The 20,401-nt window shown below is 43.4% G+C and overlaps 2 protein-coding genes across 3 annotated transcripts in view; one reads left to right on the forward strand and one right to left on the reverse strand.

The window, feature by feature from the left end:
- The first annotated feature begins 462 nt into the window (after positions 1-462).
- cfap91 (cilia and flagella associated protein 91) lies at positions 463-9,184 on the forward strand. Its single transcript, XM_071341102.1, has 17 exons — positions 463-663; positions 769-845; positions 1,216-1,373; positions 2,716-2,799; positions 3,199-3,255; positions 3,353-3,537; positions 3,719-3,896; positions 4,041-4,198; positions 5,400-5,582; positions 5,799-5,932; positions 6,067-6,180; positions 6,303-6,374; positions 6,494-6,640; positions 6,722-6,943; positions 7,025-7,173; positions 8,540-8,631; positions 8,830-9,184. The coding sequence occupies exons 1-17, from the start codon at positions 576-578 to the stop codon at positions 9,072-9,074; spliced, it is 2,343 nt and encodes a 780-aa protein (XP_071197203.1). The 5' UTR covers positions 463-575; the 3' UTR covers positions 9,075-9,184.
- Positions 9,185-13,293: 4,109 nt separating this feature from the next.
- The window catches only part of LOC139538719 (glycogen synthase kinase-3 beta), a 41,232-nt gene continuing 34,124 nt past the window's right edge, over positions 13,294-20,401 (reverse strand). For both annotated transcript variants that reach the window (XM_071341103.1, XM_071341104.1), the window contains exons 9-11: positions 16,821-17,007; positions 16,472-16,570; positions 13,294-16,316 (exon numbers count right to left, since the gene is read on the reverse strand). In XM_071341103.1, the coding sequence (XP_071197204.1) occupies positions 16,246-16,316; positions 16,472-16,570; positions 16,821-17,007 (357 nt within the window). In that variant the 3' untranslated portion in view covers positions 13,294-16,245. The remainder of the gene's footprint in view (positions 16,317-16,471; positions 16,571-16,820; positions 17,008-20,401) is intronic.

Consider the following 20,401-nt stretch of genomic DNA (forward strand, 5'->3'; position numbering starts at 1 on the left):
AGTAGGTGGTTGTGTGTGTTGTTCTTTTCAAACACATGAACCACAAAGGCCATATGTGGTGTTGCAGAGATGCATAAACCCTAATTAGTCATGTTTTCCATTTGGTTGCCACTCTGCCTCCTTTTTCTTTGCACTGACAGCTTTTCTTTCCTGATTACTTTAGCCAAACTGTGGGAAAGACAAAGGCATCACTGACCCAAATACACAAATACAACTTCTGACATCAGATGTACAGGAATGAAAGTTCGAAGAGAAGCCTATTCAATAATATAATATAATTTAAAAAATATATACAATTCCCCCGCATCTGATTTTAAATTAAGATGATTAACCAAGAGTGATGAAATGGTGGCCAAAACACAAGCCTGCAATTATGTGTAATACTGCCCCCAAGCAGGCAAAAATTATTAGCGTCTCGAGGAAGGGCAGTTTACAATCTCCATGGTTACGATGTGGCTCAGATCTTGAAGTTTGACAGCTGCCTACAGTAGCTAGCTACTTTGCTTGATAGCTTTCTATCTATCCTCTTACTATTTTTTTGTTTGTTGATGAAGTGGTTTTAAATCGGTGCAAAAATGAGTATATCAGTAACTCGAACATTTAATAAGCAAAATGAAACCAACAAAGGTTTTACACAACAGCGGGTACACGACTATCTATATGGTGAGTTAGCTAACGTTAGCTAGGTAAGTTAGCTGGTTTGCAATAATTATCTAGACAGTTTGCAACCGAACATGAACTGTTTTTGTTGTGGATGTTGCATTACAGACCCCGTATATACTGTGTCCGGGGAAATGGACCATGCAAGGGCCAGCTTCAAGGCACATGCATCCGTGGACCGGGTGGTAAGTTAATCAACGTTAGCTAGCTAGCATAGCAACCTTGACCTAAACCCTTACTTTCAAATGACCTTTCATGTGATTACAGATTCACAATCAATGCTTATCGCTCTCTTCATTCGTCAGTAATGTCACATGTGTCCATGACTCTAATGCAATACCTAATAGGACTTTTCCTGACCTCTGGTTCCCATGACAGTTTTTCATATCGTGCATAACTGCAAGGATTTATTTTGAGAAGAAATTCAATTCACACCTGGTGAAATAATGTTAATATTATTAACCCAATAATTTGACAGTAACCCTGTAACCCAAATACGGTCACCGTAACAGCCCTAACCCTGTGAAAGACCTCTCTCCATGTCCCCCTGCTCAGAGGAAGGTTCCAGAGTATGGGTCCATGTTCAGTCACCTACCTCACCACCCTCGTTACGCCTTGCGTCTGGACACCACTGACCCTGTGCCCACTTTTATTGACCGCCGCTGGCGAGGGTACACAGAGCAGCGCAGAGAGGCAGTTCAGCAGCTGGCAAGGTAACACACACACAGACACACACATGCTATCCCTACAGTAAATAAATCTTTGGATACTGAAGTAGATAGATTCAAGTTAAATTCATACACTATATATACAAATGTATGTGGACACCCCTTCATATTAGTGGATTCGGCTATTTCAGCCACACCCGTTGCTGACAGGTGTATAAAATTGAGCACACAGCCATGCAATCTCCATTGACAAACATTGGCAGTAGAATGGCCTTACTGAAGAGCTCAGTGACTTTTAACGTGGCACCGTCATAGGATGCCACCTTTCCAAAAAGTCTGTTCGTGAAATGTCTGCCCTGCTAGAGCTGCCCCGGTCAACTGTAAGTGTTGTTATTGTGAATTGTAAATGTGTAGGAACAACAACAGCTCAGCCGCGAAGTGGTAGGCCACACAAACTCACAGAATGGGACTGCCGAGTACTGAAGCGCGTAGCGCGTAAAATCGCCTCGGCTGCAACACTCACTACCGAGTTCCAAACTGCCTCTGGAAGCAACGTCAGCACAATAACTTTTCGTCGGGAGCTTCATGAAATAGGTTTCCATGGCCGAGCAGCCGCACACAAGCCTTAGGTCACCATACACAATGCCAAGCATCAGCTGGAGTGGTGTAAATCTTGCTGCCGTTGGACTATGGAGCAGTAGAAACGCATTCTCTGGAGTGATGAATCACGCTTCACCATCTGGCAGTCCAACAGACGAATCTGGGTTTGGCGGATGCCAGGAGAACGCTACCTGCCCCAATGCATAGTGGCAACTGTAAAGTTTGGTGGAGGACTAATAATCGTTGCGGGCTGTTTTTCATGGTTTGGGCTAGGCACCTTAGTTCCAGTGAAGGGAAACCTAAACACTGCAGCATACAATGATATTCTAGACAATTCTGTGCTTCCAACTTTGCGGCAACAGTTTGGGGAAGGCCCTTTCCTGTTTCAGCATGACAATGCCCCCGTGCAAAAAGCGTCGTCCATACAGAAATGGTTTGTTGAGATCGGTGTGGAAGAACTTGACTGGCCTGCACAGAGCTCTGACCTCAACCCCATCAAACACCTTTGGGATGAATTGGAATGCCGACTGCGAGCCAGGCCTAATCGCCCAACATCAGTACCCAACCTCACTAATGCTCTCGTGGCTGAATGAAAGCAAGTCACTGCAGCAATGTTCCAACAACTGTTATAGCAGCAAAGAAGGGATCAACTCCATATTAATGCCCATGATTTTTGAATTAGATGTTTAAGAGCAGGTGTCCACATACTTTTGGTAATGTACTGTATTTCATATACTTGATTTACTTGATTATTATGGCATATGTTTGTCTTTTTGTTCTTTGTTAGGGTCATTCCTGGTGCTCAGTTTCAGGTCAGAGGGCGCAAAGACAGCAGCGTTTCAGGCATTGATCGTTGGAAGTTTTTCAAGTGGTGAGAGAGAGCACATACCCGTAATGCGGCAGCAGGACATTGTGGGATCAAGGGTTAAATAATGAATGGTGTCAGAGAGGACACCAGGGCCTGAAGGAAGACTCAGGCATCAAGTCATGACAGCATCAGAGGTCATTTGTATCATGAGAGTCAAATCACACAACCGTCATTATCCTCACTGTAGCACCAGCGGCATGGTCACTGGATAGAATGTCAGCAGACCAACGTGTTATCTTTCTCTGTAAAAAATAGAACCAATTAAAACCAGTAGTTATGATTTTTGTATCAGTTCAGATGGATTTGACTGTTTGAGTGTGTAGTGTTGAAGCCTTATCCCATAATAAAGTAAAACATTGATTGTTTCTGATTATGTTTTTTGTATTCCTTTCCCTCCCTCAGCCCCCTGATCCCCTTTGCACAGCAGGTTCCCCCCGATGTGGTCTTTGCATTGCCCAAGTAAGTCATGCTGCCAAAGTCCCCTGAAAAATGCTGTAAACATATTAGGAACCCCTCTCTTCTCTATCACTCTCTCTCCCTTCCTCCCTCCACTCAGAGCTAACCCATACTCTACAGTGGAGGGGGGTAGTGAGCAGCTGCCCACTCCATTCCAGCGCACCATGGGAGTGCAGACTGACTACAGGGACAGTGAGGCCCAGACGGACCCCTACACCCCCGAATACGTGGTACGGCCCGGGACGGCCCCCCCAGAGCTGTTGACACTGGCCACACTGACATGGGGTACATACGAGCTTCAGAGACCCTACCGCTTCACCTCCTGTTGCACCTCTACAATACTTATACTGCAGGACAGGCCATTCTGACCCATCCTCACACATGTTCCAACACTACACAACTCCCTTTACCATAGCCTCATCACCTTGACTCCTCTGACCCTATCTCTCTCCCTCTACCCCCACAGGTCGTGGTCTTCCGGCGGGACTGGCGGAGGTGGAGATGATTGAGCGAACCAGGGTGAAGCGGGCATGGGAGGCCACCCTGCCCCCCATGGACGACCTGAGTCAACTGGACAAGAGGAAGAGGATGATGGATGAGATGGAGAGGAAGGAGTGGGCCTTCAGGGAGGACGAGATCCAGAAGTGAGGGAATGAGAGAATAAAGGAAGGAATGCACCACACAAGCAGCTTCAACTACTCTACCATCTTTTTTTTATTCTTTCCCTCCTGCCCTTGTCCACCCATCTCTGCTCTCCCTCCCCTTGCCCCACTGTCATTCTACCCCAGGCTGCAGGAGGCTCGCCTGGCCCTGCTGATGGGTCTACTGAGGCAGAGGGAGGAGGTTCAGCAAGAGGCCACGGTGGACAGGCTGGACCTCAAGTACTCCCAGCACCAGAGAGACAAGGAGAGCAAGCTGAGCAAGATACGCAATGACTACATCATCTGTAAGACAATGGGTGTTTCTCAATATGCGTTCTACCGTGCTCCACACTTTCGTGCTCCTAGTGCATTCTCCGACGACTTTCTTTTGAGTACGTTCTTGTGAGGATGAGAGTGTGGAGAATGTATAAAACATTACATTTAAGGAGCACACGCACTCCCCCTACTGTATTAACTCACGCTGCACCTCCCCATTCACTGAACCTTCTTCCAGCCACGACAATGGCAACAATAGACAAAGCAAGATATACACAGAGCAAACGTTTTACTTCGTAATTATCAGCTAGATATGTACATCGTAATAATCTAGCTAGCCAGCTAGTTAAACAGGCAAAAAGAACCTAAAACTAATGTTATGTGGGTAGCTACCAATTCTTCGTGGCTAGTTAGCTATCCAGTTAGCCCTATTGACTTAATATGGACTTGGGACTTACTCATTCACTTAACCGTCTTCCAGCTAGGACAATGGCAATGGAGACAAAACAAGATATACTCAAAGAGTAGTAGCTAGCCAGTTAGCCCTATTGACTTATTATGGGCTTGTAATCTACGGTACGTAGGCAGGTAAACATGCCAAAATTTACACAGCATGTATTTATTAACATATCAAGATAAAATATTGTAGTCAGGCAACATATGAGATGTGAATAGGCAACATTTCATTCTGAAGTTGAAGTGTATTTTCTCTCGCTTCAGCTCAAATAATGGCTACCAGTGTTTTCAATACATTTTGCGTAATTTTTTACGTGGTTGTGTCATATTTCTTTGTATACTTTCCTTTGAAGCCTGCATCGTTGCATGCTTAAAAATATGTACAAACGGAGTACGCATTCGACAAGTGCCCTCCCTGCTCCGTTTAGCATACTTTGATTTGGACTCATATTCCAACCCTCTCTTGGTCCAATTTGTGTGCCCGGAGGACGGTAGAATGCATTTTGAGGAACACCCAATGTCTGACTTTTGTCTAAGGCAATGATGCATAGAAATTCTGCGTATTTACATTTTGCATGTCATAAATCACTGTGATATACTCTGATAAGTGTTCAAACGCCTCTAACCTTCCCTTTAACTTTGATTTAATACGATGAGAACAGTAGGGCTTAAAGATTAACTGTCTCTCTATCGTTCTCCTTCTATTCCACTCTTTCTCCCTCTCTCCTTCCCCCTTTCTCTCTCTCTTTTCCCTCCCTCTCTCTCCTCTTTCAGCAATGAGGAAGCTGACGGCAAAAAGAAAGAATGTGGAGGGAAAGCTAAAGCGCCGTGACATCATCAAGGACTACTCCAACTACTCATCTCAGACGTACGCCCCTCTGTCCCGCATCGGCCTGTTCCCTGACCGCCACTCCCAATGCAACATGGTCAAGAGCCGCTACCTTGATACCTACAAAGGTTTGAGTGTGCTGATCTAGGATCAGTTTGATATTTCAAGATCATTATGAATAAGATTACATGGACATGGGGGACCTGATCTTAGGTCAGCACTCCTACTCTGAGAAAAATGAATACAGGCCCTGAATCTCAACGTGATGGTGTTTTAATAATGCCAGATCATCAAAATGGCTAAGATAGAAGGTAGTGAGCTCTCTTCCTATCTGTCAATCACAGGTCTGCTGGAGCTGGAGGCGGGACTTCCGGTCTCAGTGACAGAGCCATGTATCAAAGCCCCCGTACCCAAAGTCAGCAAGGGCTTCGTCAAACGCTCTGCACGCAGAGAGATGGAGCTCATGAAGACACACCAGGTCACAAACACAAACACACACACACACACACACACACACACACACACACACACACACACACACACACACACACACACACACACACACACACACTCAAAAGATGTATAATACTATTTTTGTCCCTCCATTTGCAGGCTCTGAAGGAGGAGAAGACTCGTGTGGAGGAGAAGAAGACACTGCGCTTCCTCTTTAAGACAGAGAAATCTGTTCCTCGACCACAGACCCCAGTGGTGGACGAGCCCCCTGAGGTACAGTACAGTCTGTCTCAACACACCGTCTGGAGATGTACACTATCCCCCCTCACTCACTATGTGGTCTGTAGCACATCTCTTCATTCTCTCTTCACCCTGTCATTCCGGTGTTTTTCCAGGGGGACGAGGAGAGAGAGTTGGCTGTCATCTACTTGCAGAAGCTGCTGAGGGGAAGAAGCATTCAGAACCAGGTGTGTTTTTATGAAGAGAATGATAAGCTCTATGATAAACCAACCTTTCTCTGTGTCTGTCTGATGTTATGGGATGCCATCTCTGTGCGCTGCTGTCTATCTGTATGTGTGTGTGTCAGATGTTTGAGGGGAAGGAGAAGCGTCTAGAGCTGATCCAGGAGCTGAGAACCACTCATGCCCTGCAGAGAGAGGAGCAGGAGCTCCAGAGAGCAGACACACAGCTCACACTGGCTCTGCAGAGACAGAGAGAGCAACACACACACAAGGTGAGAGAGAAAACACACACACAGACAGGTACAGACACCTCTTCCTCCCCCATCCCTCACTCTCCCATCTTTCTGTCCCAGGCATCCTTAGTGGAGGGTTACCATGCAGGTGTGGCAGGGGCGGAGCTTGTGGACATGCTGGACTTCCTATCGAAGGAGCTGATTCGCCTACAGGAGGAACGCAGGATCCATGCCTTCACCTTATTGGCCGAGAGAGACAGGCGCCTCCGAGAGGCCGAGGAGAGTGGGCGGAGACAGATGGAAGAGAGGAGACGTAGAGAGGAGGATGAGATCTTCAAACAGGTGTCTGTCTGTCTGCGTGTATGTGTGCATGTGTCTGCCTGCATGCGCACGCCCGTGTGTAATGTCTGTACTGTCCTGTAGGTGATGAGGGTTCATCAGGAGACAGTAGATCTGTACCTGGAGGACATCATCCTGGGGACTCTGGACCAGACAGCAGACCAACAGGCCAGACAGGAGATACGCAGAGTGGCAGAGGAGGTCAACAACATCGCCTACGCCATGGAGGAGACGTACGACACACACACACACACACACACACACACACCAGGGTTTCCGTTAGCCGGTAATAGCTGGCTTTTGGCCTATAAAAACATAGAAAAGCTGATAACTAAAATTGTCCCTAGCCAATTGTCCAGAAGAATAATAAAAAATACCATTGTGATATAATGCTTTTTAGCCTATTCATTGATGGAAATACCAGTCAATGTAAATACATTTGACTGGTCATACTTAGCGGTCTATAGGTCAATTTGCGTAATTTAGTGGAATTAAATTGGCGTGTATAGGCTACAGTATATTTGTTGTGTATCTTATTTATCATACGAATACAGCGTACACATACAGAGCCTTTGAGCTGAAAATCTGTCAGACAGCGCGAGAGCTGCTGTGTCAGCATCTCAAATGACAACGGAAGGCAAGCTTCATCAGCGCTTCACACACCACCTTGCAGTGAGCTATGCATTTTGGAAATGTACTTAATTGTTTGAAACATGAACATTTTAATAGATATTATGAGGCATGTCTTACCTTACCTTACCTAGCTTCAAAGTAGCCTGTTAGATCTCTCTTTCTACATTTCTAACGGATATTTTCGTCTCTGTCACATGAAACAACTCGCATGTGCGGTGCTCTTTAGACAACAGTGTTCTCCAGCTAATTGCATTATGGAATGAACATTCACACGTAGCCTACTGCTTTGTGCACATCGCTTATAATATGAAGAAATAATAGTTGATCAACATTTTAAGCTAAACATTCTGATCTGTTGCATTAGGCTCATTGCTTTTTATTGTAGTCTGTTTGAATAGGCTATTTCTTTCTCCACAAGCTGACCAATAGAATATGTAAACCTTTCTATTCTGGGGATATTAGATTGACAGGCTGGTGATTTTGCTGTTGGTTACTGGTCTTGTTGATGAGGAAAAGTAAATGTGGACAGTTATTCTAACATCTTCAAAGTGCACATCAGAATTCAGTAAGAAGGACGCACATCGTTGCATCCTCGACTTGCATGTTCTGTTAATATGAATTACTATAATCTAAATGTGATTTCTGTCATTCTGAGTGCTGTGGGTGGACACCCTAATCAGGTTATGCACCCACTGCATATGGGTCCGGCAGATTTCTCAATTGTCCGGCACCATATTTTCCTATCTGACACACACGCCATCTAACATACCATCCATACACACTGTATCTCTGTATCTTTGTATTGCACAATGTAAAAGCTGTCCCCGTGTGTGTGTGTGTGTGTGTGTGTGTGTGTGTGTGTGTGTGTGTGTGTGTGTGTGTGTGTGTGTGTGTGTGTGTGTGTGTGTGTGTGTGTGTGTGTGTGTGTGTGTGTGTGTGTGTGTGTGTGTGTGTGTGTGTGTGTAGTCGGAGCAGCCTGCAGTCAGAGGAGATCGTAGCAGAGCTGGTGTACAGCTTCCTGATCCCTGAGGTGCAGAAGATCAACGTCAGAGACAGAGGTAGGCCGTTTATTCCCAAAGCACCCAATACCATCACATGCTGATAATACATGATAGCGTAGTAACACAATAATAATTACATAATAATCCTTTAGTCTCTTCTGTCTTTCTCTCTATCTCTTCATCTACCTTTCTCTCTGTCTCTCCTTCCTTTCCTCTCTCTCTTTCTCTCTCTCTCCCTCCCCTTCCTTCCTCCAGTGCGTCAGAGCCAGCGCAGGCACCTCCAGGCGGCTCACCAGATCATCCACGGGGATGAAGAGAGCTCCGTGGCCCCTCCTCCTGGCTCCCCTGGGGCCCAGCGCCCCCCCTCGCCCTCGGACAGGGCCTCCAGCCAGCTCCTGGAGGAGATGCTAATCCATGTGGAGCAGGAGCTGGAGGGAGCAGGCAGGGGAGAGGAGGAACGCAGGGAGGTGGGAGAGGCACAGCAGAAAAGAACCAGCTGAGAATAGATTCATTTCTCAACAGTAGAGAAAACACTTAGTGTTTCTTCAAGCAATGCATCTCCAAAGAGTTCAGTGTCATGCTTTTGCTAAAATAAAACTGTATTTCATTATCATTGTGTTTGGCTTGTTCTTACGTGCTGTGCTTGATAAAGTGAGTTGATAAGAATTTTGAAAAAGCTGAGTCTAAGATATTTTTTCATGGGTCATTGGGTCAGAAGTTGACTAGATCAAATATATGTATTGTATGGGTCATGTTACTAAAGGCTCTTACTACAGGCTACTGTCTACGAAACATGTCGTCCCATGAGTATAGTGTGGGGGAGGCTGTGGTTGTCATAAACCCCACTTATTTCTACAATTTATCTCCTTAAAATGTGAAACCTAAACCTAACCTTACCCTTAAGCTTATGCCTAGCCGTAAATCAAGACCAAAAAACTGGAACTAACTCAGTTTTGTTTGTAGCCACATCTTGTTTGGACAGCATTGTGTCAAGTCACTCTGGTTCACACTGACCATGGCGTGTGCAGAAAGTAGCCCATCACTTTCTCCAACTGATCTGTCGATAGCACCTGCTAAATTCAGGGCATCAATGTTGTTGAGAAAAGTAGCAGAAATGTTGTAGTTCTTGATGGCTAAAGTTAGGTAGAAAGGACTATCAACACATACTGAGCAGCTCACGTTATAGACAGAAGCACACTATATGGGAGACCAATCCAAACTCATTTACTGGCATGTCCAGCCCAACCATTATCTCAGCCAATCATGGCTAGTGGGAAGGTTCCTGTTTAATGATCCCCTCCCCTTCCAACAGGCAATCTGTTTACGTCTCCATGACTGCGTTTACACAGGCAGCCTCAATTCTGATATTTTGCCCAATTATTGGCATAAGATTTGATCTGATCGGTCAAAAGACCAATTAGTGGCAAACGATCAGAATTGGGCTGCCCCTCATGAGGTTATAGATGGCTCTGATGAGGACAACAGCCTCCTGGTTACCGTTGCCACTGGCAATAAAAACAACACATTTAGAATCAAGGCAGATAAAATAGCAGTAGTGGGCTAGGTGCTAAATACATTTTATATTGGGACTAGCACTATAAAAAATACATTCTGTAGAAGTGGGTTTTAAGGCCCGTTTTAAAAGTTCAGAGTGAGCTCTCAGATGGTCAGGGAGAGCATTCAATAGGTGAGTGGCAAGGAGCACAAGGCTCGGTCCTCCATATTCGGAAGGCTTATTTTGGGGTCTTGAAGCAGTAGAGAGTGGCTTGAGCGGAGAGTGCTAGGTTGCTTGCTGATTGAGATGAGGTTGCTGATGTAGATGGAGCTCAATCCATTCAAGGCTTTAAATACAAGCAGGAGGATTTTGTAGCCGATCTTGTAGCCAGTTGAGTTGGGCCAGGATCGGGGTGATGTGGTCTGACTTCTTGGTCCTGGCCAGGAACCTGACAGCACTGTTCTGGATAAGTTGGAGCCTATATGGTGCTGTGGCTGGGAGGCCATCAAACAGTGCATTGCCATAGCCGATCTGAGAGAAGATGAAGGCATGGATGAGTTTCGAAATTGTGTAGAAATGATAATAGACCTACATTCATTCACTGTGAGTGCAGTCTACGTGAACGTAGAAACGTTGACTTTAAATGTCAATCACGCTATAGCGCAGATTGAATCTAGCCCATAGTGAGGGTTATTAGATTGATGTAGTTTCTTTATCACATCACATGACTGTAGATCATTAATACCCTGTCTCTTGCATGTCTCTCTTTTTTACCCCATTCCCACACTTTCTCTTTCTTGTCTATGATTTCCATTTTCTCCATCACCTTACACACCCCATCCTCTCAATTCTCTGTACCGCTTCCCTCTGAACCCTTTTTCTCTTTCTTTCTCCCCCCCACACTCCGTCTCCCCCTCTCTCACCCTCCTCACTCCCACCCCTTTCTAAATCTCCCTCTTCCTCTCCTCCCCCTTCTCTCCCTCCCTCTCTTGCTCTCTTCCTCCCCTCGTCCCCCTTTCTCTGTAGTAGTTGGGTTTCAGCGCCACCTGCTGGACCTTCTAATGCGGTTCCACTACACCCTGAGGAACCTACAGCTGCAGGAGTGTTCTCATCTCCCTCTTCTCTCCAGGAAACATTAGGCCACACACACACACTCATTACTATGCTCTGACTTTGCTTCGTTCTTCCTGCTTTCAATACATTTAAGTACATCCAAACTAGTGAAGAAAGACAGTGAACTTAGTTTAAATTATAAAGGACTTTCAGAGACAGTAGTAGTTTGCTCCCTAAATGCTTATGTGGTTGAAAATGCTGTGTCCTGATTGGCAGATCGCCTGGGTGTGATCGGTCACAATGTGATTGACTGACTGCAGGAGAAGCTGGCTATCGTGCTGAAGGTCCACGTCGACTCTAAGAGGCCCAAGCCTGAGAAACAGTGAGTCTCATTTGAAATATTGGATTTCATTGAGACATGAGACAGAGTCATGTGTCGTAAAGTATTCCGTTGGATAATGCGCCTCCCCACTGGGCACACACTGGTTGAATCAACGTTGTTTCCACTTCATTTCAATAAAATGATGTTGAACCAAGATGGTATAGGCGTTGAATTGACGTCTGTGACCAGTGGGTAGTGATGCTATGTCTTCATAGTGACCTCCTGTCCCCCTAGCCTGCTGTACCCTAACATTCTGGTGTGTCTGACAGATATGAGGACTGTGAATGAGGAGTATACCAAACAGGTCCTGCAGATTCTGGACATCCAGCCAGACAACTCATTTGACCCACTCATCCTGCAGGTGGTCAGCAAGGACCCCTGAGACAGCCGCACACAGACAGGTTTCAACAAGGACACCAAAATCACTTTGACAGCTAGCTAAATCATCCATCTTCAGACTGATATAGGATGGATGCCCAAAAAATGTAACAGGGATCAACAGAGACATCTAAACCATGGATCCAAAGATCTGTAAAACTGCCTATGTGGCAAGAATTAAGCTTTTATTTAATTAAAATATATGACTGTTTGTGAAAATGCTCGAAAAAAAGAGCTATGCGTTTCATATTCATTGTGTGCATGCTTGTATGTTTTTTTCTATTTTTCTATTAGCCGTAATTCAATTACCGGTAGGCATCTTGCCAATTCAAAAAAAAATTCAAAGACTCAGACTTGTTTTTAAAGCACTAATCCAAAATCCTTTTATACAGGAATGCACAAAGGACATTGTTCAGTACATGATGTGTATTCAAAGGGATTTATCTGTGCCCTATTGTTCCTACAGAATTTAAGGAGTGATTTTGTTTACTGTGAAAAACACTAATTGGCTGCTGTAATCTCGTTCCTTAATAAATCTGGTCAAGTGCCTCCTTAAAGATGAGATCCGCGATAGGCGAAACATCGCCACTGGCCGCCCCAGTGGCACTAGTATTTTTGTTTTGAAGAAATGAGCATCCAGCATCATAGTAATAAAAATATATAACATGGGGGAAAAAAACATTGTTGTTTGAAGTAACGTCTTTGTTGTTGTAATATTGCGAAATGGACGTGGCAGTTTCACCACTATGGATTCCAGCGTTAAATGTGAGATAAAATCATCAATCTAATCCAGGGGTAGGCAACGCTGGTCCTGGAGTGCTGCATACACTTCATGTTTTTGATTTAACCAACGTGGAAGACCAGGTGTGTTGAATTTAGGGTATAGCCACACAGAGATTTTACTCTGTCTGAAATTTACTGATTGTGACAATTTTTCAATGAAAGTCATCCGTTAGTGGATGATTGACAACCCAGATGAGTGTCTGTCAAAAAACACACAAGATGTCTGGAAAACAGTTGAGATGAGTAGAACTTTTGACCGACAAAAATGCAAAATGCGTTTGAATGTCTGTGTGGCCTTAGCCTTAGCTCTTTTGTTGGAAAGCTGTTATATGTAAAACACATGTGACCAAAAATGAATTCTATATTTAAAGTGTCATATCAACCTGAAGTGCTCTATTGTATCTAACCCTCAAATAAAGAGCAAGTTTGACTATCACAGAAGTGTAGAATGTGTGGCTGGATCAAGTGGATGGGAAGTCATGTATTGGGCTGTTGGTCATTATAGCCTGCTGTTCTACTGAACATACTTGGTTCTACACCAGACATCACAACAGGGCATTGCCACTGGATCAAACAACACACACACACACACAGAGTGAGAGAACAAACGGACAGAGGCAAAGACTAGTTCATTTCCAGGCTATCCTACTCTTTATTTAATGCAAATGACAGTACCAGGGAACTATTCCTCAGGGCACGCAAGGGAAAGTATTTACAGGGGTGGACATTTAGCATACCTTCACAGAATAAAAACAAACATTTCAAAATGAAATAAAAATGTCAGTCACAAACAGAGGCATTCAAGTAGTACTAGTAGTAGTATTGTTATACAGGGTTTTTATCTTTTATTATTTTTTCTTTAAATCCAGATAGCATATTCTTCTGCCACGAGAGTGTGCGCGAAGCCATAGTCTGTATATTTTATAGTCCACTATCCTTGTTCTTTTTTTGGTAACTGTTTGAAACGGTTTTGATGTGATTTGACATGGTTCACTCTGGTTGAACTGGAGTTGGGGGAGTGGTCACAGACCTGGTGATGGGATAGATAGCAACATGTCAATGAAAGCAAATATTACAGCAAGCGGGACAGGATTGGTGTGAGGCATGACAAACCCCTTGGGTGATACTGAATATCCCTCAGATGGAGGGAGGGAGGGAAGGAGGTAAAGAAAAGAGAATGTACAGCATTTCCTCTGAGAATGGCTTGTCACAAAATCAATATCATCAATTGGCTTAATGGCTTTGATACCAGAAGCAACATTTTGACTGAATACATACTGTACTCTAATGTATGTGTATATGACACTGTTGACCTAAAAGGCAATCCCCATACCCCTACTTAAACACTGGATACAGTGTGCGTGTGTGTGTAAAATATTTGTGCATCCTAGTGAAATCATAAAAAAAAACATTGAACTCAAGCAAACTTTGCTTCAAATCAGGTCAATAATCTCAAACAATATATGTATGTTTTTACAGATTTGTCATAACCTTAACATAGAGAAAACAGAGGATGAAGAAGACATGTTGACACCAAGGAGAATGTGTACATACAGAGAAAGAGAAAAATGCTAAAGTTGATCTAACATTGGTACAACGCTAGACTGAAACTGAGCTCTGAGAGGGGGGCAGCAAGTCATTCAACGGCACCTAAGAGGGATGCAAGGTTATGTTGTGGAAGGGGGTAGGAGGTGAGGGGGCAAAGCGAAGGTGTATGAAAGCAAAGGCACTCCAAACTATAGATACACTATACATGACTAGTTATTGTTACAATACACTTGTTATCTACTGTACTGTACAGGTAAAGGTTGAACTATATGGCTGCATATAGCATCATCATCATCTACAATCTCCAACATATTGCCCTGATCTTTTCTTATTTTCATTTATTTTCTCCCCCATATCTTTGTTTTTGCTCATAAACAGTACATGGGTCTGCATATACACACATACTACGATCACAACATAAAATACAACATACATAAGTCAGGATTTGGTGAGGAGCATATGAACTGTACATATACACATTGTGTAGTTGTGTTTTCATATATGTCTGGGTAAGTAAGACGCTCGACTCAGAGCCTGTACCAGTGAGGTGGTTGTGTGGTCCAGGTGGAGAGATACAGAGAAAGAGAAGAACGCTAGACTAACGTTAAATTAACGTTGGACCAACAGATTAATATTAGACAAACACTGAGTCAGTGGTCACAATAAGAGAGAGCCAGGAGTGACAGAGGCCTAGATAAGAACACTTCTCGCAATCTAGCCAGAAACCATGTCTGAAATTCCAAATCAAGTGCCTAGTGGGTAGACGCTAGCTGTTGATTTGGAATTTGGCACATGAGTTGAAGAAAAAGTATGCATGACTTTAAAATGTCTTCATCTAAAGACAGAGCAGGTGTGGGGGAGACATCCCCTAGACACTGACAGCACTACTACACAGTGACATGATCAATGGAGAGAGAAAGTTCAGTAATAGAACAATATGTAGTCCGGTCTACAGCCTTAACATACAAATGATGACACACAGGGAAATAGTAAAGTGACTGCTGAAAAAAAGGCTTTTCCAGCCATAGAGATCACACCACCTTGCCTCTTCATGTCTTTAGGCAGCAGCAAATATTGCCCCTGCTCTGTGAGCCAACAACTTACCGTTATGGATTCTGAACCATTGAAGTTTCATATATCTATATATATTTTTGTACATAATGCAACATAATATATAAACTGTGTGTATATATATATATATATATATATAACACAAGCACACAGAACCAGAGACATGTCACACATATCAATCTAAATGATCCCACCCAACCCGAGCCCAGAGAATATAAAACAAAAATAAAAACATAATAGAACTGTTCGCTAACCGTTTAAAAATAACCCAGAGCAAACCTCTGACATCCGTGTCCACATATATCAGGACCTTCATGCATGGGGTGTCTTTGTAAGAATGTTAAGTGTGTGTGTGTGTGTGTGTGTGTGTGTGTGTGTGTGTGTGTGTGTGTGTGTCTTATGCCTAATTAGCAGAAGTGTGGAGGTCAATGCAGCGGTAAAAGGTGAAAGGTCACTCTAGGCACTCCTAACCTTACTCAAGCCATGCACTACAGGAAGAGGAGCTAGGGTAGACATCCCAAGCAGGGGGTCAGAGGTAAGGGGTCAGAGGGGAAGTGATGAGAACATGAAGGGGTGGGGTATGGAGAGGGCATGAGGAAGGGACTGATCCCTCATGTGAATGTGTGTGTGTGTGTGGGGGGGGGGGGGCTTCATTGTGGACAGGGAAGAGGAGGGTGTGGGGTCAGCTAACTACTTTGATACGTAGGATTGTCCTCTTGGAAACATTAGCAGGCTAGTATTGTGTATATAGGGTACGTTTATATATGAATACTCTTATATTTCATCAGCCTCCCCCTGTCCCCCACCACTCCTTCCTTCTAACAGACAATAAAGATGTCCACAGTGGAGTAGGTTGCAGAAATCAAACACCTAGATGTTGTTGTTGTAGTTGTCATCTGCTTTAAACCCTGCCATGTCATCATCCCTCCACTGGCATCACCCCTGGCTGGGGCGGGGGGGTTCAGGAGGTGGAGTTGGAGGCGGAGGCCGAGGCAGTAATGGTGTTAGGGCTGCGATCTGTGCTGTTACCATCTAGGGAAGAGGACAGGAGAGACAAAGATTGTTCACTAATTTACACATCCATTCATATGTTTATCAATGATAAAACAGGTGTTTTAATAAGACATTTTCCTGAGAGAGAGAAAATAAAGGGAAGATGGAGAGGGATGGAGGAATGTGGGTCTGACCTGTGGTGGCGGTGGCGTTGGTTGGGGTGGAGGCGGCGGCCTGAGTGCGGGCGTGGGCGGGGATTAGGATGTTGGCCAGCGAGGGATTACTGGACAGCTCTGTGAGAGAGACAGGATACACCAGATCACAGCAGATTACACCCACCACAGGTAAACACATCAAAACACACCTCAAGCACAGGTGACACACACACACAGATGACAGCAGGTAGCATTAGTACAGAGACATCATTATACATAAAGGAGAAGTAACTGTCTTTCAGTCAACTCAAACACTGAAATAAGTCTCTCTGTACTACCAATGAAACTGGGATGAAAGAAAGGTAAAAGAACAGACAGAGTGCAGTACCCTGCGTGGTGAAGTTGAAGAGGGAGGGTTTTTCTCGCCCGTTGGGCAGCTTGACGTTGGGGTCCCTCAGCTCGTCGAAGAAGGAGTGTGCACACGCCTCCAGGGGGGTGAAGCGCGAGGTGGGCGTGTACTCCAGCAGCCGAGAACACAGGGCGATGGCCTCCGGCGGCGTACGGGGCCGGAACACCTAGCAGCCAATCACACGCAAGGACAAGAGTCAAGGAGCTAAATCACAAAGACTAGACTGGAATCAGTTAACCAATCAATTGAAAGCTAGTATCATGCACACAAAGATGTATGTTGTCATGATAGCAGGTGTGAGAGGGGTGTAAAGACTATGGATTTCGGTTATCAATTTATCCGTTTCTGCTTATTGATATGAAATGGAGAATGTCATTATTACTTCCTATGTTACAGATATTATCTTAACAGACTGAGGTCATCACAAAGGTGAGGGTGGTATACATAAATATAGTATAAACTTAACTATTGGGGTTAGTACGCTTGGATACATTATATTAAAATAGTTTGTCCATAAATTGCCCTTTATATTTTTTCAGTTCAAGTGTAAAGGGCCCAGCCCTACATCGGCAGGGTAGGAGACTCTAGATCAGCACAGAGACAGCTTCTACCCCGAAGCCATAAGACTCCTGAACGTCTAATCAAATGGCTACCTAGACTATTTCCGTTGCCCCCCTCTTCTACATTGCTGCTACTCTCTGTTATTATCTATGCATAGTCACTTTAATAACTCTGCCTACATGTACATATTACCTCAATTACCTCGACACCAGTGCCCCCGCACATTGACTGTGTACCCCATGTATATAGCCCCGCTTTTGTTATTTTACTGCTGCTCTTTAATTATTTGTTATTTTTATTTCTTACTTTTTTTAGGTACTTTCTTAAAACTGCATTCATGCTTAAGGGCTTGTAAGTAAGCATTTCACTGTAAGGTCTACACCTGTTGTATTCGGCACATGTGACTAATACAATTTGATTTGAGACTGGGTGGCTATGGGGCTGCAGTACTACAGAACAACCACAAGGTGGAGTCTGGAACGCCACCATGAGGACCTGCTCTACAACACTGCCTGCTTATTGGCTAAAGGGGTTATCCAATGCTGGAGCAATGGGCAGGGCTGGGCCCTGTTCAAATACTGGACAATGTCCTTTTCCCTAACTCCCTTCGTTGAATTTATCACTGACCTGACCAGGGCCCATTTTCCCAATAGTGATGGAACTTAGGCTTACAAGTGTTTTAACCTCTAACGAGTCTCCCTCCCGGATCCGGGATCCTCCTCATCAAAAAAGCTGACTAGCATAGCCTAGCCTAACGGGACAGGGATATTATATAATATAATTTCATGAAATCACAAGTCCAATACAGCAAATGAAAGATAAACATCTTGTGAATCCAGCCATCATTTCCGATTTTTAAAATGTTTTACAGCGAAAACACAATATGTATTTATATTAGCTCACCACAATAGCCAAACACACAACGCCATGTTTTCACCATGTTTCCACCGCATAGGTAGCTTTCACAAAACCCACAAATAGAGATAAAATTCATCACTAACCTTGAACAACTTCATCAGATGACAGTCTTATAACATCATGTTATACAATACATTTATGTTTTGTTCGAAAATGTGCATATTTGAGGTATAAATCGTAGTTTTACATTGCAGCCACCATCACAAATAGCACCAAAACAGCCAGAATAATTACAGAGAGCAACATGAAATACATAAATACTCATCATAAAACATTTATGAAAAATACATGGTGTACAGCAAATGAAAGATAAACATCTTGTGAATCGAGCCAATATTTCCGATTTTTTAAGTGTTTTACAGCGAAAACACAATATATATTTCTATTAGCTCACCACAATAGCCAAACACACAACGCCATGTATTCACCGTAAAGATAGCTTTCACAAAACCGACAAATAGAGATAAAATTAATCACTAACCTTTGGACAACTTCATCAGATGAGTCTTATAAATGTTATACAATACATTTATGTTTTGTTCGAAAATGTGCATATTTAGAGCTACAAATCCTGGTTTTACATTGTGAATACGTAGCCATAATGCACAAAATTCTCCGGAGATATTTTGGACAGTCACCTAATCTAACCAAAGAACTCATCATAAACTTTACTAAAAAATACATGTTGTACAGCAAATGAAAGATACACTGGTTCTTAATGCAACCGCTGTGTTAGATAAAAAAAAATAACTTTAGTACAACATACAGCATGCAGTATTGAGACAGCGCTCACATATTCTCCGCCTTGTTGGAGCCAACATTTACCACAAAAATACGAACATCATAAATATTCTCTTACCTTTGTTGATCTTCCATCAGAATGTTGTGCAAGGAGTCCTAGTTCCAGAATAAATCGTTGTTTGGTTTTAGAATGTCCATTTCTTCTGTCGAATTAGCAACTTTGGCTAGCCATGTGGAGCTCACGTGTCCAATAAATGTTTGCGCATGGAACGAAAAATTCCAAAAGTCCCAATAAACGTTGAATAAACTGGTCAAACTCGGTTGAAAAATCCTACTTTATGATGTTTTTCTCATATGTATCCAATAAAATCAGAGCCGGAGCATTTCGTCGTGTAAACCGAACGCATTTCAGAAGACAATGTTAGGTTCCCTTGTGCGCAGCTGACTACTGACAAAAGAGCGGACCTGTCACTCCAAAAGCTCTCATTCGGCCTCACATCAAGCTAGACACCCCATTCAACCTTCTACTGCCTGTTGACATCTAGTGGAAGGCGTATGAAGTGCATACAGATCCATAAATATAAGCCAGTTGAATAGGCAGGCCCTGACACAGAGCCTCATTTTCAGAATTTTCACTTCCTGTATGGAAGTTTGCTGCCAAATGAGTTCTGTTTTACTCACAGATATAATTCAAACAGTTTTAGAAACTTCAGAGTGTTTTCTATCCAATAGTAATAATAATATGCACATTGTATGATCTAGAACAGAGTACGAGGCCGTTTAATTTGGGCACGATTTTTTCCCAAAGTGAAAACAGCGCCCCCTATTCACAAGAAGTTTTAACGATGCATCTTTCCTACAACAGATGAAGATGTAACATGCGTTTCCCAAAACACCACGCATAGAGAACCATCGCTAAGTACATTGTTGGAGCATGTATCGATACTGTAGGATCGAAAGAAAGGGGGCGCTGCGCTCGGATCAGCTTTTTACATTTAAATCATTCCTTAACATTATAAATATTTCACAATACTGATGACGAATCAGCTCATAGAGAGATATTAAAACCTACGGCTGCAAATCGAAGACAGCTTATTCTAATGCTTACCCAATAGAAATGCACCAATTCGGCACATCATTGCACACCTTAGGCTACACATCATGAAATATATTAAGATAAATTACAGACCGTAACCTAGAAATAGCAATCAATTGAGCATGAAATGTACATTATTTCAATATGATTGAAATAGGGCTATAGCCTACTGTTTATATTTGAATGCAGTCATTCATCTGAAGCATCTTTTTATACGTTGCTTGTTTGTATCAATTGTAAAGAC

Source organism: Salvelinus alpinus, chromosome 14 (genome assembly GCF_045679555.1).
Source record: "Salvelinus alpinus chromosome 14, SLU_Salpinus.1, whole genome shotgun sequence".
Lineage (NCBI taxonomy): Eukaryota > Metazoa > Chordata > Actinopteri > Salmoniformes > Salmonidae > Salvelinus > Salvelinus alpinus.

Coding starts and splice junctions, on each gene's coding strand:
- cfap91 (XM_071341102.1), top strand. CDS start 576: ATGAGTATATCAGTAACTCGAACATTTAATAAGCAAAATGAAACCAAC. Junction 3,538..3,718: donor ACTGGCCACACTGACATGGG/GTACATACGAGC, acceptor CTACCCCCACAG/GTCGTGGTCTTCCGGCGGGA. Junction 5,583..5,798: donor CTACCTTGATACCTACAAAG/GTTTGAGTGTGC, acceptor TGTCAATCACAG/GTCTGCTGGAGCTGGAGGCG.